Raw genomic sequence first — 20,622 nt, 5'->3', positions numbered from 1 at the left:
GCTTCTCCTCAGCCCCGCATTTGACTTTAATTAAAGGCAGAACCTGAGGTCTTCCCATCACTAATGATGGTGGAAAATTAGCTCCAGTTCCCAGGGGTCACCAGAGTGATGCACCCTGAGGCAGAGAGGGGACAGAGCGGACAGTGGAGCCATGGTGCAGAAGGCAGATGGCTCTGCTAAGCTGCTGCTCCTACACGTCTCCCACCCTGCCAGCCCAAGCCACCCTCCTATGTCCTCCATCAAGGCCCAGGAAAGAGACAGGCAGAGCTTTGCTGTCCTCTGCCAGAAAGGAGCCTGATTTTCCCACTCCTGTGAAGAACCAAAAGGGACGAGAGTTGCTTGGTGGATCATTCCCTCTGGTGGCCCAGAGCAGGATATGACCTGGCAGCAGCTGGACCGTCCTAGCTGGAGGTAACTAACGACAGAATGAAGAGTCTGGAAATGTAAGCGTATGCATTAGGTACATGCTCATTAGCACAGAGGCATACAAGCAGAGCACCGTGGAGCCATGTCTGCACACCCGCAAGTCACAGACGTTCACACCTTCATTCTCATATGGATAAAGTGTTCCCTAGGTATGAGTCTGTGGCTGCAGGTCCCCTTCTCTAAGGACAGGTTTTTTGTTTTATTATGTTTTTTTGCCACATAACTATGTAGCCTTGGCTGGCCTTGAACACACTATGTGGACCATCTTTTAGGGACAGGGACATCTCATCTGCTATTCTACTATGGCCTCATCCTAACTGATTAGTCTATAATAATTCTGATCTCAGACAAAGTTGTATTCTGAGGAGCTGGGATTTAGAATTTCAGAATAGAGACTGGAGGAGGGAAGGACAGCACCCAAGCTGTAAATAATAGGTGTGGGTACATGTGAGCGTGAGCGTGAGCGTGAGTGTGTGTGTGTGTGTGTGTGTGTGTGTGTGTGTGTGTGCATGTGTAACACATTGCTAGGCAGGGGGTGGGGCAGAGGAGGAGGCAGACATGGGGGCAGGGCATACCATCTATCCTGCACCCTATCCTGTCTCCCCACACTGACCACCCTCCAGGCAGAAGCCGATGCCTCATGCTGGAACCCCATGGTTCTGCATCAGCACCATCAGGTTCCAGAGCGGCAGGAGCCAGCTCCTGAACAGTGAGGCTGAGGCCGACTGACACACCAACGACTTGGAGCCTTTTCTCTGCTTAGCTAATTTTATGCAGCTCTTTGCATCATTAGGCATCACATCTATCCAGGGAATCCATGCGTCCTCACAACTGTGGCTGTGCTTTTCATAGAGGGTGGACCCCAGGGCTAATTGGGCTTAGACGTGAGGTTTTGTTTTGCTTTATTTCTTAGGGCAAGGCCTCACAGCGTAAAGGTGTGTGTCACTACACCCAGCCTACCCCTAAGTTTCTACTGAGTCAAATCTCACCTCAATCTCCACCCCGTCTCTGGTGCTTGAACCTGGAATCTCACTCTCAAGCTTACAATGTGTACCATTGAGGTATTCCCCTAGCCCCTTGAGTAGTCTTTTTAAAAATCCACATTGCAGGGGGCTGGAGAGATGGCTCAGTGGGTAAGAGCACTGACTGTTCTTCCAAAGGTCCTGAGTTCAAATCCTAGCAGCCACATGGTGGCTCACAACCACAATGAGGCCTGACGTCCTCTTCTAGTGCTGTCTGAAGACAGCTACAGGGTACTTAGATATAATAATAAGTAAATCTTTGAGCCAGAGCAAGCAGGGACTGAGCAAGCAGAATTGAACAGAGCGAACAGGGTTGACCAGAGCAAGCAGAGGTCCTAAATGCATTTCCCAACAACCACATGAAGGCTCACAACTACCTGTAAAGCTACAGTGTACTCATATACATAAAAATAAATAAATAAATCTTTTTGAAAAAAATCTGCATTGCTTGCCAATTTGAGAATCAGAAGATTGATGGTAGAAATCCAGGTTCCCAGACCAGCAGACCTGAGGGTCAGGGTCTGCCTCCGAGGCCCAATGGCTGTGCCACTTGAAGAACAATTTTCATTATACAAGGGTCATCTGTTTATTACTGGAAATGAGCTGCTTCAGACGGGGGCTCACTGAAGACCAAAGACTGGCTGCTTCGGGTCCCTGCACAAGATGCCTTTTACCACGTATCTTCCTTTCTCCTTTCAGCAGCCTGTAAGAAGTTGGGCCTTAGTCTATTCCACTATGGTCAGCTGACAGAGATGTGCACAGGCACAGATGTGGGGCCTTGTGGATGCTATTCCACTTTGAGATGCTACTGGTTGGTCAAGGGCTTTTATAACTGTGACCCACTCCGTCTGCCTTGGAGCACCACCAAGTCCTGAGAGCACCAGGATTTACCAGTTTTCTGCCTGGATCACTGAGGCTGAAAAGTGACACTGCATAGGATTTAGGATAGTAAGAGTCTGTGACTCAGAAAGAGAGAAACCAGACTTCTCTGCATGTTGTTCAAAATAAACAGTCAAGTTGCAAAACACAGGACTGTGGTGGTTTGAATAGGTAAGACCCCACAGAGTGCCAAATGTTTGGCTATAGAAAGTGGCACTATTGGGAGGTTGGGCCTTATGGGAAGAAGTGTGTCACTGTGTAGGTGGGCTTTGAGGGCTCCTGTGCTCAGGCTCCACCTAGTGCAAAGAGAGTGTCCCCCTGGCTGCCTCTGGATCAACATGTAGAATTCTCAGCTCCTTCTCCAATACTACTGCCTGCCTGCTGCCATGCTGCCTACCATGATAACAGAGTGAACCTCTGAACCTGTAAGCCAGCCCCAATTAAATGTTTTCTTTTGTAAGAGTTGCCTTGGTCATGGTGTCTCTTTAGAGCAATAAAACCCTAACTAAGACAGGGACCATGGGGTACTGGAGAGATGGCTCAGCAGTTAAGAACACCTGTTGCTCTTCAGAGGACTAGGTTAGAGTCTGTCACCCACATGGTGGCTCACAGCTGTTCCTAACTCCAGTTACAAAAGACATAACTCCAGCTTCTCGCCTCCACGGACAACAGGCATTCATGTGGTGTACATACATATATACAGGCAAAACATTCGACACATATTTTTTTAGTCTTTTTTAAAATTAGGTATTTATTTCATTTACATTTCCAATGCTATCCCAAAAGTCCCCCACACCCTCCCATACCCACTCCCCCCCCCCACTCCCACCTCTTGGCCCTGGCGTTCCCAATGGGCCTCTCTTTCCACTGATGGCTGACCAGGCTATCTTCTGATACATATGCAGCTAGAGACATGAACTCTGGGGGTGTGTGGGGGGGTACTGGTTAGTTCATATTGTTGTTCCACCTATGGGGTTGCAGATCCCCCAGCTCCCTGGGTACTTCCTCCAGCTCCTCCACTGGGGGCCCTGTGATCCATCCAATAACTGACTGTCAACACATATTTAGAAGAAGAAGAAGAAGAAGAAGAAGAAGAAGAAGAAGAAGAAGAAGAAGAAGAAGAAGAAGAAGAAGAAGAAGAAGAAGAAGAAGAAGATCTGTGTGATAGCATGGACTGTGGTGGGAATACTGGGTCCCAGGAATCCAAAAGCCTTCTTAGTTGGATCCCTTTCCTTTCACCCCAGGGCATCAGCCCTCAGAACAGGAATCTCCATAAGTAGCCCAGTGGGATCCGTCTACAAGGCACCTATGCACAGCACAGGAAATTTGATGTGAGGATGCCACCCAATGAGAAATACTGCGCCAAGCATCTGATACTTAGAGGACAGGGCCCTCTCTCCTCGTTACCTGCATTGGAGAAAAGCTCTGGGAGACACGGTAGAGACTAGCAGGTGCTTGGGTGTTACCAGAGACTGAATCTTCCAGGTTCATGGGTCACATGGAGATGTGTGGATGTGGGGAGCTGGGCAGCTCTGACCCTGGGGTGCTTTAGACCAGGGACTTAGCGACTGAAAACAGTATGGTTCTGTCTTATGGGGATGAGGAGTTGTCCAGGCCCGCAGGTGCTGAACCACCTTAGAACCAACAGACGGAAAAGACGGGCTCAAATGGCCAGGTGTGCAGCTCCTTGTGGTACAAGAAGGCAGGAAGGGATTGAGGAAAGGATGTAAAATGTTTCCAAAAGGGGGGAAATAAAGGGCCATTAAGAGAGCAGTGGGCAGAGGTGGCATGGAACACATGATGTTGGTAAGACATGGATGTAGAGAGTACGCAACATGATCCCTATCATGAAATTAACTGAGGACAGGTTTGGACTGAGAGCAGGGCAGAACGATCATGTGTGTTGGTCTCCTTCTTTTGCACTGTGAGCAGTTCTGTCTAGGCCAGCATGATGGAGCTGGGGCGTCAATGATCTGGGAGTTCTAATGAATCTCTATGAGGCCTTGGGTGCCTGTCTCATACATAGACACGTTGCCTGCTCTCCTTCCTACCTGACTGGATTCAGACTCACCTTGGAGACAGGCGAGGCTCACCTGTGGGTGTGTCTGTGAGGATGAGTCCAGAGAGGATTAACTCACAGGAAAACCTTTTCTGACTGTAGGCAGCACCATCCCCTGGGTTGAAAGTCCTTTAAGAAAAGGGTAAAGAGAAGAAGCTGTCAGAGGTCCTCCACTTCCTCTCTCTGCCTCCTGCGATGATGGGAGCTACTCTGCTCCCATGTACCCTCCCCACCACGACGGGCTGAAATCTGTCCAGCCATGAGCCAGATAAACATGCCAGTACTCAGCCCCAGAGATAAGTGAAGTAACAAAATCACAGGTCGAGCGAGGGGTGGCTGAGCTGGAGAGATGGCTCGGTGGTTAAGAGCATTCAACCTTTCTTGCAGAGGACCTGGGTTCTGTTCCCACAACCCATAATGGATGGCTCGAAACTACTCATAACTCCCAGAAGTTCTAATCTATCTGGGTTTCTCAGGCATCTGGACCTCACATGCTCATGTACACACACACACACACACACACACACACACACACACACACAATTACTAAAAACAAATCTTTAAACAAGAAAGAGAGGGAGAGGTGTGGTCACTCTGCACCTGCCGGCTGCATCTTCATGTCTCGGCCCTGCTGCTTTAGCTGGAAGGACTCACTGCTGTAGTGTGGGAGTTCCTTCCCCTTCCTCCTTGCTCACCACAGAGCCTAAGCACCCACTCTGTGCTAGGCATTGCTGGCAGCTGAGCACCCAAAGGCAAGTCCTCTGGGGCTGCCTTGCACCAGCCAGAGGGAGAGGGATTCCCTGGAAAGAAGCCAAGCCTCCCCGACAGTCTCTCCTCCTCCCTCCCCAGTCTCTGGATTGCCGTTGGCAGCTTGGAGGCAGCTGAGCCCTGCCAGGGGCCAGGGCGCTCCGGTTTTACTCACACACTTCTTTCTGCCCATATTATACCCCAACTTTCAATTTGGAGAAGTAAATATGCAATTTTTTCCTTCCCTGTAATTTTCCCTGCTGTGGCTGTGGCTGTTGGAGCAGCTGGGAAATGTGAATAGCTTAGTGCTTGCTAGAAGTAAAAGGATGCCGGCCGTGTAACACCGGGCATCCTCTGCTGCTCCTGGCAAGATCCAGTGGATCTACTGGGAAAAGACAGTCTCCAAGCTCTACGCCAAGGGAACTCTTCACCCAAATAACCCATGTCTCCTCCTTCTATCAGCAATGCAATAGGTGAAAAAGGGTATGTGTGTGTGTGTGTGTGTGTGTGTGTGTGTGTGTGTGTGTGTGTGCGCGCGCGCGCGCGCGCGCACGCGTGCGTACACTCGCATGCGTACATGTGGCACAGATGTTAGTGGGGGAGGGGAGGGGAGTGTATTTGCTTACACAGCCAAACTTTCTGCATATTCCTCTGGAGACTTCCAAACCTTCCTGTCTCAGTAACTGAAGGTCAGGACAGTCTGATGTAAGCTTTGTTGGAGAAAAACTGGGGCTGGCGGGGAAAGAGACAGGTTTCGAGTCAGACAGATCTGGGATGGCTGTAATTTATGGTGTAACCTTGACATGTTTGGTCTCCCTGGATCTTTGTTTTGTCCACTGGGAAACAGAGGGGCAGACTGAGAGATGTGCTCCTATCTTTTCAGAGAGGGCTTCCTGACCTCCCAGTGGACACGTGGGCAGCAGCCAGACTCAGCTGCCAGTTCCCTGGGGATCTGTCTCAGCTGTAGCAAGCTGCCTCCTCACCTGAGGGCACACCCTTCCATGGATAACCCACATCAAGCCACAGAGAAGGGCAGAGGTAGGAAAGTCAGCCATTGCTGCCTGCCTGCCGCAGGATGCTCCGGCAGGCAGGCTTTGCCCACTGCTGGGTGTGTCCTTCCCACTTCAGTTTCCTTCCTTTCTGCTTCACAAGTGCGGGTCCTTAATAAACACTTACACCTCTGAACTGCATCCCAGCCTGCTCACAGAGAACCAAACCCGTGACAAATAAGGATAATGATTTTCACTTCAAGAAGTTATTGTGAGCCAGCTAAGTGGGCTATTTCTATAGTGTCCTGCGTGGTCTCTGAAACGTTTCCAAAGGAAGATAAATATCTGTTCCATCCGCCTTCCTTCCTCTAAAAAACACGAAATTCTATTCAAGAATTTTAAGCATGTGATCCTAACCTGTGCTCTGTAAGATAGGGTGGGGGAGGGGGAGCCCAGGGGAGACAAGTAGATCTGGGCGCAGAGGCCTGTGCTGCGGGGGAAGTCTGTAATTGTGACCAAGGACTCTGAGCTAGTCTTAGATGGTGAAGTTCATTATCCAGGCATCACATCAGCCCTCCTCAAGGCTCCTCACTGAGAAGAAATTGAGCATGCAGACACTCTTCTATCATAATCTCCACGTGTCCACGGGGTAATTCATAAAGGAGTCGGAGATATACTGAAATTCAATATTGTTTTAGTCCAAATCAATATTAATAATTGTTTGCATTTTTAAAGTGCAATTTGCAATTGAGAAACTCAGAGAGATCAGCCAGTAGTTGCTAACACATCAAATTTTCCTATTAAAATCGTGGTCCCCTGACTTTAAGATGTTTCTCAGATACAATGAGGTACTGATCCACTGTAAGGGCTTTCTGTTATTTATGGGTGCCGTGTTAGAATTCATTTCCACTCGGTGTAAGCTGAAAGGACAGAAATATTTATTTGTTTGTTTGTTTGTTTGTTTGTTTGTTAGGATTTATTTATCTTTATTTATGTGCATGTGTGTTTGGCAGCATGGTCCTTTGTGCAGCATGTGCATGCAGTTCCCAGGGAGGTCAGAAGAGGGCGACAAATCCTCTGGACCTGGAGTTAAAGCCGGTTGTGAGCCACCATGTAGGTGCTGAGAATTGAACCCAGATCCTCTGCATGGGTAACCTGTGCTCTTAACCACTGAGCCATCTCTTCAGCCCCAGGGACTTTTAATTTTAAGTTCATGATTTCTTAATTTTTAAAAACTTTAGAATAATTATACATTCACACAGCTGGTCAGAACAACCTGCAGAAGCCCTTGTGTGCTCTTTATAATGGTTCCCCAAGTAGTAACATTATGCACAGTTGTATTGTGTGATAGTGCTGTGTCACAACCGTGCTATCAATAGGGCGAATGTAAAATAGAGGTCACATCCATCACCAAATGCATTCCCATGTTGCTCTTTAAAGTTCTTTAAAAATTAAAGATTTTTAAATGAAAAGTCTGGCTATAGATACATCATGATCCAAATCAGTATCCCAGCTTAAATGTCTTCTTTAAAATTATTTCCATCAGGTTCTGTGTGGTAGTGTACATCTGTAATCATAGCATTTGCGACCAGACAGAGGAAATCTCAAGTCCAAAACCAGCCTGGATCCCATAGCAAGTTCTAGACTAGACTAAGCTACAAAGAGAGACCCAGCCATGCCATCCAACCCCCAGAGATTTCTTTTCTGTCCCAACAGGGCTCCATGTTGTGAGCACACACAAAACAATGGTCCCCTCCTACAGAGTGGCCCCAGGTGGCCTCATTTCAGCCAGCAGGCCCTCCAGTGGAAGAGTGTGACTTTGCAGAACCAAGAACACAGTATGCAGTTTGACACTACAGCTGGGTTGTCAGGGAGGTGTTGTGAAGGCAAATGGTTTAGCTGGACTTAGTCCACAGGGACCCAGCTGCCTTTGCCACAGTATTTTTTTTATTGGAAGGACTTTAGGGCACAGCCCTGAAAACCTACCAGAGGTTTTTGTATGGAAGTGACCAAGATCTGTGGTGAGGGACACGTCTCAGACCTGAGTGACAGACACTCTTCCCAGATGGCCACTTGTCCAGCTGAAAGTGACTGTGTTTATTTATCTCACCTCAGAGCTGCTAGGAACTTGGGAACTCCTCCACAGTTGATCTTTTGTATGAGAACAGATTGTGAGATTAGAAAATGAAATCCTGAAGGTTTCCCAGCTGGTTGACGAGGAAGCCAAGACCAGACCCTGAGCTCCCTACCTGAGCCCAATAAAAGCCAAAATATACAGAATGTATGTCACATAAAAACATATCATTTTAACCATGTTTAAAAGATTTAGGATACGTGTATGTGTTTTAACCTGTTTTCACGGCTTTTTCTATTGCTGTGATAAGACTCCATGACCAAGGCAGCTTATAAAAGAAAATGTTTATTTGAGCTTATGGCTCAAACCATAGAGTCCATGATGGCAGAGTGAAGGCTGGGTACCAAGAATAGCTGAGAGGTCACAACTGCAAGCAGGAAACAGAAAGTGTTCTGGGGATGTTAGGGGTCTTTTGAAGCCTAAAAGTTCATCTTGGTGACGCACCTCCTCCAACAAGATTACACCTCCGAATCCTTCCCAAATAGTTCCACCAACTGCGGACCAAGTGTTCAAATATACAAGCCAATGGGGCTTTTATTTAACATACAAGCCATTCTTATTCAAAGCACCATACCCTGCTTGTATGTTTATGCCTGGTACCCAGAGAACCTAGAAGAGGGTGTAGGATCCCCTGGAACTGGAGTTACACTCGTAGGCTACAGTTGTAAGTTTCCCTGAACCATCTCTCTAGTCTCATTCTTCCCATCTTTAAGTGTGCAGTTCAGTGGCATTAACTAAATTCACACTGGTGTGCAGCTGTCACTATGGTCTACCTCCCAACCTTCTGGTCTACCTCCTGACCCTCTCATCTTCCCCAACTGGGACTCTGTACCCACTGAAAGACAACTCACCATCCCCTGCTAGACCCAGGCAATTGCTATCTTGCCTACTGCCTCCGAACTTGGCAGTTCTATGTACCTCAGAAGGTGCAGTTGTGCAGTATTGTCCTTTTGTGACTGTTCTGGATCACTGTGCATACATCTTCGAAAATACCCTTGTGTTTATTTAAGAAAAAAAAAACAGGTAGTGTGTGTGTGTGTGTGTGTATGTGTGTGGTGTGCACAGCATGTGAAAGTCTGAGGACAACTTTCAGCAGTTGATCCTTAGGGCTCAGATTCACGTTGTCAGGCTTGGAGACAAACGTCTTTACCCACTGAACCATCTTGCCAGCCCCTTCATAGACATTTGATTAACACACATGAACTGTAATTTGGTTCAGGGGTTTTCTAACATTGCACCACATTGAAAGGTAGGACAGTTGTCTTCATTGTCAGCTTGACTGGATTTAAGGTCGTCATGAAAACAGACTTCCGTGAGTGCTAATGAAGGCATGCAGGACGTTGACATGAGGAGGAGGGGACCCTGAGTGTGGGCACCACCGCCCCTTGGGCTAAGGTTCCAGACTAACCAAAAGGGGGATAGCCAGCTGAATACTGATATTCATCTCTTTTCACTTCCGGCAGGCAGACTTAACAAAGCCAGCTAGCTACTCCATGCTCCTGCCTCCACCACCCCTTTTCTGTGATACATTGTAACTTCAAATTGTGAACCAAAATAAACCCTTCCTTCAGTACGTTGCACTTGTCAGTGTTCTATCATAACAATGAGAAAGGTAACTAATACAAGAGGTTTGTCGATTTTATGACATATAAATTATGTAAATATTTCTATATACAATTTGCATATCTACAGGAGAGAGGTTCTGCATTTACCTTTGAAAATTCATCTTCAAGCCCCAAGATTGTGTGATCTTGAACTGATGGAAGGATTCTAGGTGATGTCCCGTCACACAGTGGGCCTTGGAGAACCAACTCTATGGTTAAAGTGTCTTCAATTACCGATTCTTCCCTGGACTTGATTCCAGCCCAGACCCAAGCAAAACAAACCCATGGCTCCCTGAAACATAAATGACCTTTTTAAAATTCCAAGTTCATGGTGTACTTTCTCCCGATGGCCCCCAACACTACCATTTATTAACTCATGCGCATTCTGCATGCACTGTAGCTATTGATCACTTCTCTGGTGCCAGGCATCGTGCTGAGTGCTGGGAATACAAAGATGGAGAGGGCCTCAGACCCAGCTCCCACCACTCCACCTGAGCCCAATGGTAAACACTCTCCACGTGCGGGGGAAGGGCTAAACCGGAAGCTCACAGCTTCAAGGATTTGGGGTGTTGAGTGGTCAAACCAGGACCTGCCAGGGTAGAGGTTAGAGGGACTCAGTCTCTGTCTTTAGAATTCCTATCCTCTGCCCTATGGGGGTAAGAGTCCCTGATCAGATAAGAAGTCCTGGGCTAAGAAGGTACCTGTAGTGTGGCTGTGACTGCTAGTTCTTGGATCAGGTCCTTGAGACCTGACATGACTGTCATGAATTTTCTGGAATCCTTCAGCCTTCAGGAAGATGTTCTGTGTTCGTGCTGGGGGTGAGGCTGCACTGCAGGGTCGTTACGGTTTCGGGGACAAAGTTCAGAGATATTTGAATCTGATTTAACCTTCCCTTTAACTAGGGGCCCATTTATCTGACCTGCAGGAGAATAGGGTGTTTGGAGGGAATCTGGTCTTATAACAGAGGACAGTGGGCCAATAGCTACCAGCCCACCTACCCATCAGCGAGCAGATGAGCCATGTTAGGTGTGTGGAAGCTCAGCCTTGGGGATTTCAGGGCGCGTAGAGCACCCCTGAAGCCCAGCTTTTGGAGGAGGGCTGGAGCAATTCTGAGTCTGCAACCCTGCCTCAGACAGAATGTAAGCCCTTGCAACCATCCATCTTCCTCACCGAGCACTGCAACTTTATGCCTATGCATAAAACTGGAGGGACGAGTCCCAGAGTTTGCAGCCGCTGCTGCCGCTGCTGTTAGAGCGGGTTTTAATTAGCTGCAGGATTTTAATGAGCTGAAATCAAGGAAGATCCCCATCTCAGAAGTAAGCTGGAACCACGCACACAAGGAAGAGCCAGTCTGACAAAAACAGATGGAGGTGGTGCTCTCAAGGGACTGGGCCGAGTGCTCCCTCCGAACGAGGAGCAGATAAGTACCCAAGGCCAGGAGGCCAAGGAGGAAAGCCGAGGGTCAGCTACCAGTGCCCAGCTGCCATAGTGGGACGAGCAGGGTGGCAGGTCCCCTCTGTCACCGCAGCAGAAGGCACGGTGCCGGATTCAAGGTGACGGCAGTGCCTGGCTCCATTCTCCTCAAGTTGCCATAGCAGCCTGTCTCCCGACGAGCAGCATCTCCCGTAGCCCTCAGCCGGGAGGGACGGCATTGTTCGCTCCTGCCTGTGTGAAGAAGACACACAGGCACAGAACTTTCCTGGGCCTGGGGCCCACTGACCACGTGGGTGCTCCCAAGCTGTCTGGCGTGAGGTGCGGGGGTGGGTCCCCACAGCCAGAGGGGTCCTCTGAGTGACCGGGAGGAACATCCTGGAGCAGCCGCAGCTAGGCGTGTGTCCTTGGAGTCGTCCGTGTGTCCGGCTGCCGCCACTGGAGGTGCGTGTGTTTTGGCTGAATTCTCAAGTCTTTGCTTATACCCTAAAGTCAATTTCCCCAAAGAGACAAATTTTTAAATCAAATAAATAAGGAGATGGGAAGAATCTGCAGCCTTGTCCTGTGTCCCGGGAGGTGCTAACATTAATTGGATCTTTTCTTTCTTAAAGTAAAAATTGGTGACGCCATTCAGGCCTTGGGGAGAGAAACCACTAGAAGGCTTTGTAATTTTGAGCAGAGTTGAATGAATACTCAACTAGCCTGTGAATTTTTCATGTTTTAAGCAACCCCTCTTGCAACCTCTTCTTCATTGCCAATAATTTGAATTTTCTTATTGACTGTTGGTTTTGGAAAAGGCTGAGGGGAAGGGGGTGCGGGGGAGGGGGGAGCAATGGGGGGCGGGGGCACTTGCACTTGACACCAGAACAGAGTGTGATTTATGTAGTGAGGACAGGGCAGTCCCAGGTGGGAGCTGAGGTCTTGCAAATGCATTTTCATGGCCTGGGGCAGCCAGGACGTGGCTTGTGACACATTGTTGTACTGAGCCCAAGGCAACAGCTGGACTCAAAGATGAGGGAGACAAATGACCTTTGGAACAGAATCTCTCTGTTGTCTTGAAAATACCGGGTGATTATAGAAGAGGGGACGACTGGAGGAGGGCTCAGAGACACAGGTCATCTGGAGTGTGTGTGCCTCGGGCCTCTGTGGGAAGAGGGGTCTTGCAGATTCCAGGGTGCTGGCCCCCTCCTAGGACATTCCAGTTCACAAGCCACTCCCTCAGGAGGCTAGGCAGCTGACCTTTTGCTTCTCGTTTGCCCGGAGCCAGGAATTAGCTGGCCAGATAGTCCCCAGTGAGAGCAAACATGGAAAACAGGGTCCTAGGAGGAAAGACTGGTTGGGACGTAGCGCTGAGCTGGGTAGGGAAGCCACTGAGTCTACTACCTGCTCCTAGATGTGGGCATGCACTCGGATGGTCTCAGGGGCCTTGGAAATGGCAACTGTTGTACAGCTGGGTCTCCTGCCTCCTCTTCTGGATCCCAGGCCCAGGAGGAGCTGCATTCTGCCTCCATGAATGGATTTGGTGTGAGCAGATTCAGGACACAACTGCAGAACCCCTTTAGCTGTTGACAGAAGTCTGTAGTGGCTCTAAATGGTGGCCGTGTGACAGATGGGGGTAGAGAGGGGACGAGGCAGCTATAGTCACATCTGCGGGGCCAGGCTGGAGACAAGCAAGGTGATGATCACACGGTTTAAGTCCCTTCCTTTATCCATCAAATAGCACTGAAGGGTGACACCATGGGACATTGTTAGCCTTCTTCCCAAGGCATTTCTGTGCTGGGAGTGGCTTATCCTTTCTTCCCTCCCTCATCTCTTCCTCTATATTAGTTGGTTTGCTGTTGTTACTTGACAGAATACCTGACAAGGTAAAGAAGAATGATCTGGTTTGGTTCTTGGTTTCAGAGGGTTCAATCCATAGCGGCTTGGTCCTATGCTCTCGGACAGAGCATCACAGGAGTGAGAGGAGGTAGTGAAGGAGAATCTTGATCTTGTGACAAACAGGAAGGGGAGAGCAAGAAAGAAAGGTAGGGGAGAGGAGGAGGTAACAGCCAGGGACAAGATAGTCCTAAGGGCCCACCCCAGTTACCTACGTCCTCCAGCTAGGTTCCTTCTTCTTCTAACTTTTCCACTACCTGGGAACCAAGCCCTTAAGACACGGGCCTTGGGGCCCCAACCTCTGTAGGAAGTAGCCTCATGCCAGAGGCTGCAGAGTTTTAGCCAGATTGGCCTCAGGTGACTGGCTCAGGAGGCAGACATGGCTTGGCCATTGACGGTGTGGGTGAGGGCATGTATGTTTTCACCTGCTCCAGTCTACAGGTAGGGTGAGCGTGTCAGTATGCCTAGAAAGGGCTCAAGCATCATCCCCTGCTTTCTCTCTGAAAGCCTGTTCTCTGCCACGTCACTGCCAAATGTTTCTTTTACCTATCCGGACTCCTTCCTGAGACTGTTAGAGTGTCCTAAAGGGCTGTATCAGCTGCTGTGTGTGGGGGGGTGGGGGTGGGGGTGGGGGTGGGGGGGGGATAGTGCCTGAGGCTATGAGGACAGGGTCACAAGCAGTTTCTAAGGGTGACAGAGAATAGCTCCGCCCCTTCTGGTCCCTTACATTCCATTCCCTCAGCATCCAGAGACAGACTGATGGACCTCACAGGGCAGGTAGTGCTGGGGGAAACAGCACCAGGCATGCTCTGAGCATCTGTCTACGTGGAAACTGACCTGTCGGAAGTCCTGACATCTACATGATGCATCTTGGCTTCGTGAGATACACCATTTATCCCCAGAGCTGAGACTCTGTGGTTCTCAGTCTGGGCACACTATGAGCAAGATAGAATTCCCTACTCCACACCTCATTGATTGGCAGGCAGCAACAGTCTTTTCTTAAGGCAAGCCCGTTGCACAGAGGTCGTGGCTTGCTCAAAAACCCCAGAGCCAGCTCTACTGATAAACTGAGCCCCCCACACTGCTGCTCCCCAAACACAAAAGCTGGGAGGTCGTGGGAACCACCTGCTCCGCACAGTCCAGGGAGCCCAGCACCAGGCGCACAGAGGCCTGCGGCAGGTTAATTAAAGTTAACTGAGTGAAAAAATAATTACAGAGACTGCAGAGGGGAGAAACCCAAGCTGGAATTTATACTTCTCAGCTCCTAAGCTTTGCCGAGAATCAGACTAGTCCTTGGGAATTTTTTTTTTCTGGGCAAGAAAAGGGCAGGGAAGGACTTTACACATTTCCCTTCCTGCTTAAGAGTCAGGGGTGGGGTGGGGAGGGTCTCCTGGGCCCTGTGGCCTTGGGTGGCATCAGCTTCCTTTGGCACTGCTCTGTGCTGGGGTGGGCAAGATCCTTGTAAATTCTTTCAGTGGAAATAAAAAGTATCTTTTGGCTTATGGACAGGCCTTTAAGGATCAACCCCTACCCCACCCCCAGCCCTGCTTAAGCCTTGTTTACTGCTTCTGGTCTAGCCAGTGTGTAAGACCAGCATCCTGCTGTACACTGGTGAACCTGTAGGGAAGGTCTACCACACCTTCACCACAATACTGGATTGAACCCTCCAACAAAAAGAGATGAAATAAAAGTTAGTCCCTGTGCACTCTCCTATTCGTTACTTTTTATGTATGCGGATGTTTCCCAGGGCATGCAGTACCCACCAAGGCCAGAAGAGGGCAATGGATCCCTTGGAGCCAGAAAGCTGAGCCCTGCCACGTGGGTGCTGGGAATCAAAGTCAGAGGCTCTGGAGGAGCAGCCAGTGCTCTTAACTTCTGAGCCATCTCTCCAGCCCAGGCTCTTCTCTCCTAAGGTTGCTTCTGTCCCACTGCTGTGATAAAACCTTCTGTTTTATCACAGCAGTGGGACAGTAATAAACCCTCTGAGACCATCTGTCTGGATACCTGGTGGAATTTGAGTCCGAGCAATGCTGTGGATGTAGGTAGAACATTGTGAGCATCAGGGATCTGCCTGTGTAGATCTGCAACAGATGTCTGGGAGACTTCCTCTGTCCTCTCACCTTTACTTGGCCCATACAGGCCTGGGTGAGGCCCCACAACCTCCCAAAATACCGCCAACAACGGGAGACCAGGTGTTCAAAGACAGGAATCTATGGGGGGCATTTCAGACTCGAAAGTGAGGTGTGCCTGTCTGTTTTTTAAAAAGAGAGAGAGAGGGAGAGGGAGAGGGAGAGGGAGAGGGAGAGGGAGAGGGAGAGGGAGAGGGAGAGTTGCCAGGCAGAGGTGGCGCATGCCTCTAATTCCAGCACTCAGGAGGCAGAGGCAGGTAGATCTCTGTGAGTTCGAGGTAAGCTTGATCTACAGAGTGAGTTCTAGGAAAGCCAAAGCTACACAGAGAAACCCTGTCTCAAATCACCCCCCCCCAAAAAAAAAAAAACCAAGTAAGTTGTATTATTTTATGCGTATGAATGTTTGGCTTTCATGTATGTCTCTTCATCATGTACATGCAGTGCTTGTAGATACCAGAAGAGGGCGTCATAACCCCTGGAACAGATGTCTGTGAGCTGACATGTGGATGCTGGGAACTAAACCTAGGTCCTCTAGAGCAAAAAGCAGCTCAGCGTTCCTAACCACTGAGCCATCTCTCCAGCCCTGGGGTGTTGCCTATCTTGATCCATAATTTGGTCTGATTCACTTGTACTTAGAGCGTGGAGGGCATTTCTTCTGTCCTTGTGGTAGAACCAAGGTGACAGACAACTCGTGTGCATGCATGGAGTCTTTCAGAGGCCAGAAGAGCAAACAGGGATAGAGAGGGATGTGAGCAGCCTGTGGAGGGAGCATGGTGTTGACTGGGAGGCTCACAGAGCTGGGCAGGACAGGGGTGCGGTTACTGATTACAACCTGTGACAGTCAAGGCTCATAGCTTCCCCCAACAGTGAGCTAGTGTGCCTCTCTGTGGCTTTATGGCAGGTGCAGACAGGAAACCCTTGTGGGGAGAGCAGGGAGCAACAGAACCCCCTTCAGCCTCTGGGGGCTTCAGAAGGCCAAAGTGGACAGGCATGGTGGTGAATGGCTGTAATTGCAACACTCGGGTAGTTGGAGTGGGAGGGTCGTGAGTTTGGGACCCCTCTGGACTGTATAATGAGTCCCAGTCCAAAGGGAGGAAGGGGGAGAGAGAGAGAGACAGACAGACAGACAGAAAGACACACACACACACACACACACAGAGAGAGAGAGAGAGAGAGAGAGAGAGAGAGAGAGAGAGATCTCCAGATGGGTTAGAGGAATCCAGAAGGTAAGTCAATGTCACGTGACAGGGAGCTTAGTTCACTGATATCCTGCAACTGAAACCCGCTTCTTCCATTCTGTCTTGTAGACCCCAGCCTGATGGATGTCTGGTGTGGATAATGAGGGAAGAACGTGCCTTTTACACCCAAGAGGTGACCCCGGAGCGTGCCCCGGATGACCCCACGACTCGGAACGATGCGGCTAGCCTGCATGTTCTCGTCCATCCTGCTGTTTGGAGCTGCGGGCCTGCTCCTCTTCATCAGCCTCCAGGACCCTATAGAGCTCAGCCCCCAGCAAGTTCCAGGTGAGCCCCGAGGTTGCTACTTAACACTGCGGGTCGCATGCTGACCTTCCTGATGGCCCTGGTGTGCCGGGGCTGGGTGACGGTAACCCTTGTAAACAGAGAAAGGGCCCTGGCTTCCTCCTAGCAGGCGTCGGTGTCAGTGTGGGGGCGTCAGGCCACCAGTTTCAAGGCCGTGGTTCTGGATTCCATAGCAATTGAGCAGCCCCTGGTGTGGGCGATGGAGAGGCTGCCCATCTGGTCAGCCAGTTTGTTGTCTTCAGTGAATCTCAGACTTAGGAAATTCTGCCAACTCTCGGGGCATCTTCCACATTGTTCTGAATACCAGTGGATAACGTCTTTCTTTTTTTTTTTTTTAATGTCACTGGGAATTGAACCCAGGGTCTTACCCCTTGATCATTCTTCATTACTTTGATTTTGATTCATGGTCTGGCCTTGAACTTATGACCCTACCTTATCCTCCTGAGTAGCTGGCCTTATAGGGCTGCACCACCAGACCCAGATGAACATGTCTTCTTTTGAAAACTTTTCTTATAGCTGGGTGTGGTGGTGCACACCTTTAATCCCAGCACGTGAGAGGCAGAGGCGGATACAGATGAATCTCTGAGTTTGAGACCAGCCTGGTCAACATCCAGGTCAGCCAGGACTATGTAGTGAAATCCCAGCTCAAAAAAATAATTCTGTTGCATGAATTAATTACTTTATTTATTGGGTGGTGGACATGCTGGTGGGATCTGAGGAGCCTTTCTTCTTCTGAACTTCGTGACTGGAGTCTGACTCAATTTCCCTGTCCAGTTCTGAGGATCCCTCGAACTTGGTCCCTCTGGCCTGAGACAGAAATTAAATCACATGCTGGATTTGTGAGGCTCAGACCCACTCTTAACACACACACACACACACACACACACACACACACACACACACACACACACATTTCCTCCGTACCTCTGACCCATTGGAATAGTTAATGTCTGCTGGGGATGTGGGGTGTAGTCAGTGAGAGGAACATGTGGGACACTTAGGGCAGATAGGGTGTGGAAAGAGGGGGGTCTCCGGGGCTCTTGGTGCCAGATATGATGAAGCTGGCTGTCACAGGCGTGAGCCCGAGGCTGGAGGTTAATCTGCTTAGAAGAAGAGGAAACCTGGCTTCCAGGACACAGCACTAGCAGAGATCTATTGTGAGGAGCCCTCAGAGGTGTGCTTCCTCTCGAGGGACATGTGCATGAACACACTGCTAGCAGGAACAAGATGAAAGAGATGTGCACGCCAGAGGTTTAGATGGATGGCTTCCTGTGACACTCCGGTTTGCAGCCTGAAGCACAGGAGGGATGGATGCCCCCTCTCCTCCAGCCAGGGGCTCTTTCCCTAGCACTAGCCCCAGCTCCCCCAACTCAGTTCCTCGCCCCCTTTGTACCACTTCATTGTTTTGCTTCTGCAAACTGGAGCTCTGAACCTCAATACAGTGGCCTTGAGCCCAGATTGAAGGCCACAGGTCTCAAGAGGACAGGAAGAAACGCACATAAAGCCCAGAATCCTGCCTAAACCCGGCAGCCGCTGCCAGAAGCCCTGCATGGGGTGTGGAGGCTGACGAGTTACCTCTTTCATCACAGTGAGTAAGAAGCCAGTTCAGTTGCAGGCCCCAGAAACAGTGGGTAAGCCACTGTGCTGACGCACACCCGGGTCAACCCCTACAGCTGGCGGCTGTCAAAAATGGGTCCAGCTTCTCCCAGCTTCTGAGGAAGCGAGTGTGCGTGACTGAGCTGGCTCCTCTGGGGACTTTGTAGCCTCTTGAGAGCTCCAGAATAGCTAGTGACATTGAGTCAGCACAGCTGGGTCCCACAGGACAGAACCATCACAGTACAGGAACTAAATGGTCCCTGAGACTATGTGTAGTCTGTGCAAAAAGAAACCAGACAGTAAGGGAGCTTGAAGACGGCTAGAAGGAATCGTGCCTCTGGTGGGTGCCCTAATGTGTGTGGTTGTGGTGCATACGCAGGCCAGGGGTCCAGCCATCTGATGTCTGTACTGTGGGAGGGGCCGGGGAGAAAAGGCATAAGTTTATGTATGGTGCCCATCTGGGTCAGGAGGGCCCCTCTGTGGTCCCTTCTAGGATAGGTCATATTGTCAGGTGAGATTCTGCTCTGTTGATCTTGGAATATGCCCTGCCATGCCAACAGCCAGCTGGTAGAGCAGAACCCTTAATTTCAAAGGCACTGGATTTCTGTCCCTCTTTCTACCTAGCACTGCTCTGAAACAGCTGTCCAAGTGCACAGATGTGTGAGTTACAGACGGGTGGGAACCAGAGTATGGTTGGGAGTTCTGGGGTAGAGTGGTACAGTGTGGTGGAGAGGCGCTGGAGCCTCAGACCCTCAGATCGTAGGGTGAGGGACTGCCATGGAGCATTCCCCTGTGGTGGGTGGAGCCAGGTGAGGTGCGTGGGTGGGTCTTCACTGTGAAGTTCTATTGGCAGATGCAGGGGAGCCACGCTCAACGTGCTTACGTGATGGGCAACCCTGCTGGTCTATGTAAATCACACCAAACACAGTCATAAAACTTTAAGTAATGCTTACGTTCCTTTCCCTGAGCGAAGTGCTCCTGACACAAGCTGTTTGTGTTGATTTGTTACTATTCATTTATTCCTTCCCTGTACCACTCGCAGCAGCCTAATTGTGATTCGGTACCAAGAAAGCAATATCAAAGTAATTTTCCACAACATTAGTTACAATTTTCTTCTGATCCTTCAAGTGAAACAACCCCATCCTGTTGGCTTCTCCGAGCACATAAACCTTGATTACATTTATCTGTTGGAAACCATTGCTTACAAAGTGTATGCGCCAAGTTGCGTGCGTGCCGGGTGGCCCTGACAGCCCTGACCAAGCCCTCTCACTAGGAGTCTCAGTTCTGAGGAGGTGTAGACTACAAGTCTGTCCTGTCGCCAGGGACACTCAGGGGGGACTACAACACAGGGAAAATCTTCACCATGGTATGAACTTTTCTGGGACTAAGGGTGTGAGTTCTGTGGATTCTGTAACGTTGAGAAGGCAGAGAGGAGAGGCTGGCAGATCAGTGCCTAAGAGCCAACTTGAGAAAAGGGATGAGCTGGGCAGTGGTGGCTCAGGCCTTTAATCCCAGCACTTGGGAGGCAGAGGCAGGCGGATTTCTGAGTTCGAGACCAGCCTGGTCTACAGAGTGAGTTCCAGGACAGCCGGGGCTACACAGAGAAACCCTGTCTCAAAAAGAACAAACAAAAACAAACAAACAAACAAAAAACGAAAGAAAGAGAGAGAGAGAGAGAGAGAGAGGGAGAGAGAGAGAGAGAAGAAAAAAGAGAGAAAGAGGAAGGGGATGGATTTCGTCTGTGCCTCTGGCTCTTGGGGTCCATCACTGATCAGATCTTGCTGTACAGTTACTGTTAATGTTGAAAGCACATTGTTCTAGGGTGCTTTCTGTCACTATAATGAACTCCATGAAAAACAGAGCAGTCTAGGGGGATGTCATCTTATAACTTCCAGGTCCCTGACCATCTCTGAGGGAAATTAAGCAGAAATTCAAGGCAGGAACCATGGAGGAATGAAGTTTTTTGGCGCTCTCCCTCTCTGACTCATGTTAGTTAGCTTTCTTATATAGCCCAAACCCACCAGTGTAGGGATGGGACTGCCCATGGTGGACTGGGCCTTCCTACATCGATTAGCATTTAAGAAAATGCCTTACAGACAAAGGACACAAACTAATTTGATGGAGACAATTCTTTGGTTAAGGGTCCCTCCTGCCAGGTGACTCTGGGTTTGTGTCAAGTGGGCAGATATA

General features: G+C 49.6%; 1 protein-coding gene across 6 annotated transcripts in view; it reads left to right on the top strand.

The window, feature by feature from the left end:
- The window catches only part of Chst8 (carbohydrate sulfotransferase 8), a 138,244-nt gene that overhangs the window by 47,832 nt on the left and 69,790 nt on the right, over window positions 1-20,622 (top strand). For 4 of the 6 annotated variants that reach the window (NM_175140.4, XM_030242955.1, XM_006540339.2 and 1 more), the window contains exon 2: window positions 16,603-16,818. In NM_175140.4, coding sequence (NP_780349.3) covers window positions 16,689-16,818 — 130 coding nt within the window. In that variant the 5' untranslated portion in view covers window positions 16,603-16,688. Of the gene's footprint in view, window positions 1-6,051; window positions 6,172-11,253; window positions 11,736-16,602; window positions 16,819-20,622 lie in introns of those variants that run through there. The other 2 variants (XM_006540340.3, XM_006540337.4) reach the window with 2 other exon arrangements.

The sequence above is a fragment of the Mus musculus genome, chromosome 7 (genome assembly GCF_000001635.26).
Source record: "Mus musculus strain C57BL/6J chromosome 7, GRCm38.p6 C57BL/6J".
In the NCBI taxonomy this organism is placed as follows: domain Eukaryota; kingdom Metazoa; phylum Chordata; class Mammalia; order Rodentia; family Muridae; genus Mus; species Mus musculus.
The sequence above is the reverse complement of the archived record's forward strand: the minus strand, read 5'-3'. Positions and strand labels throughout refer to the sequence as shown.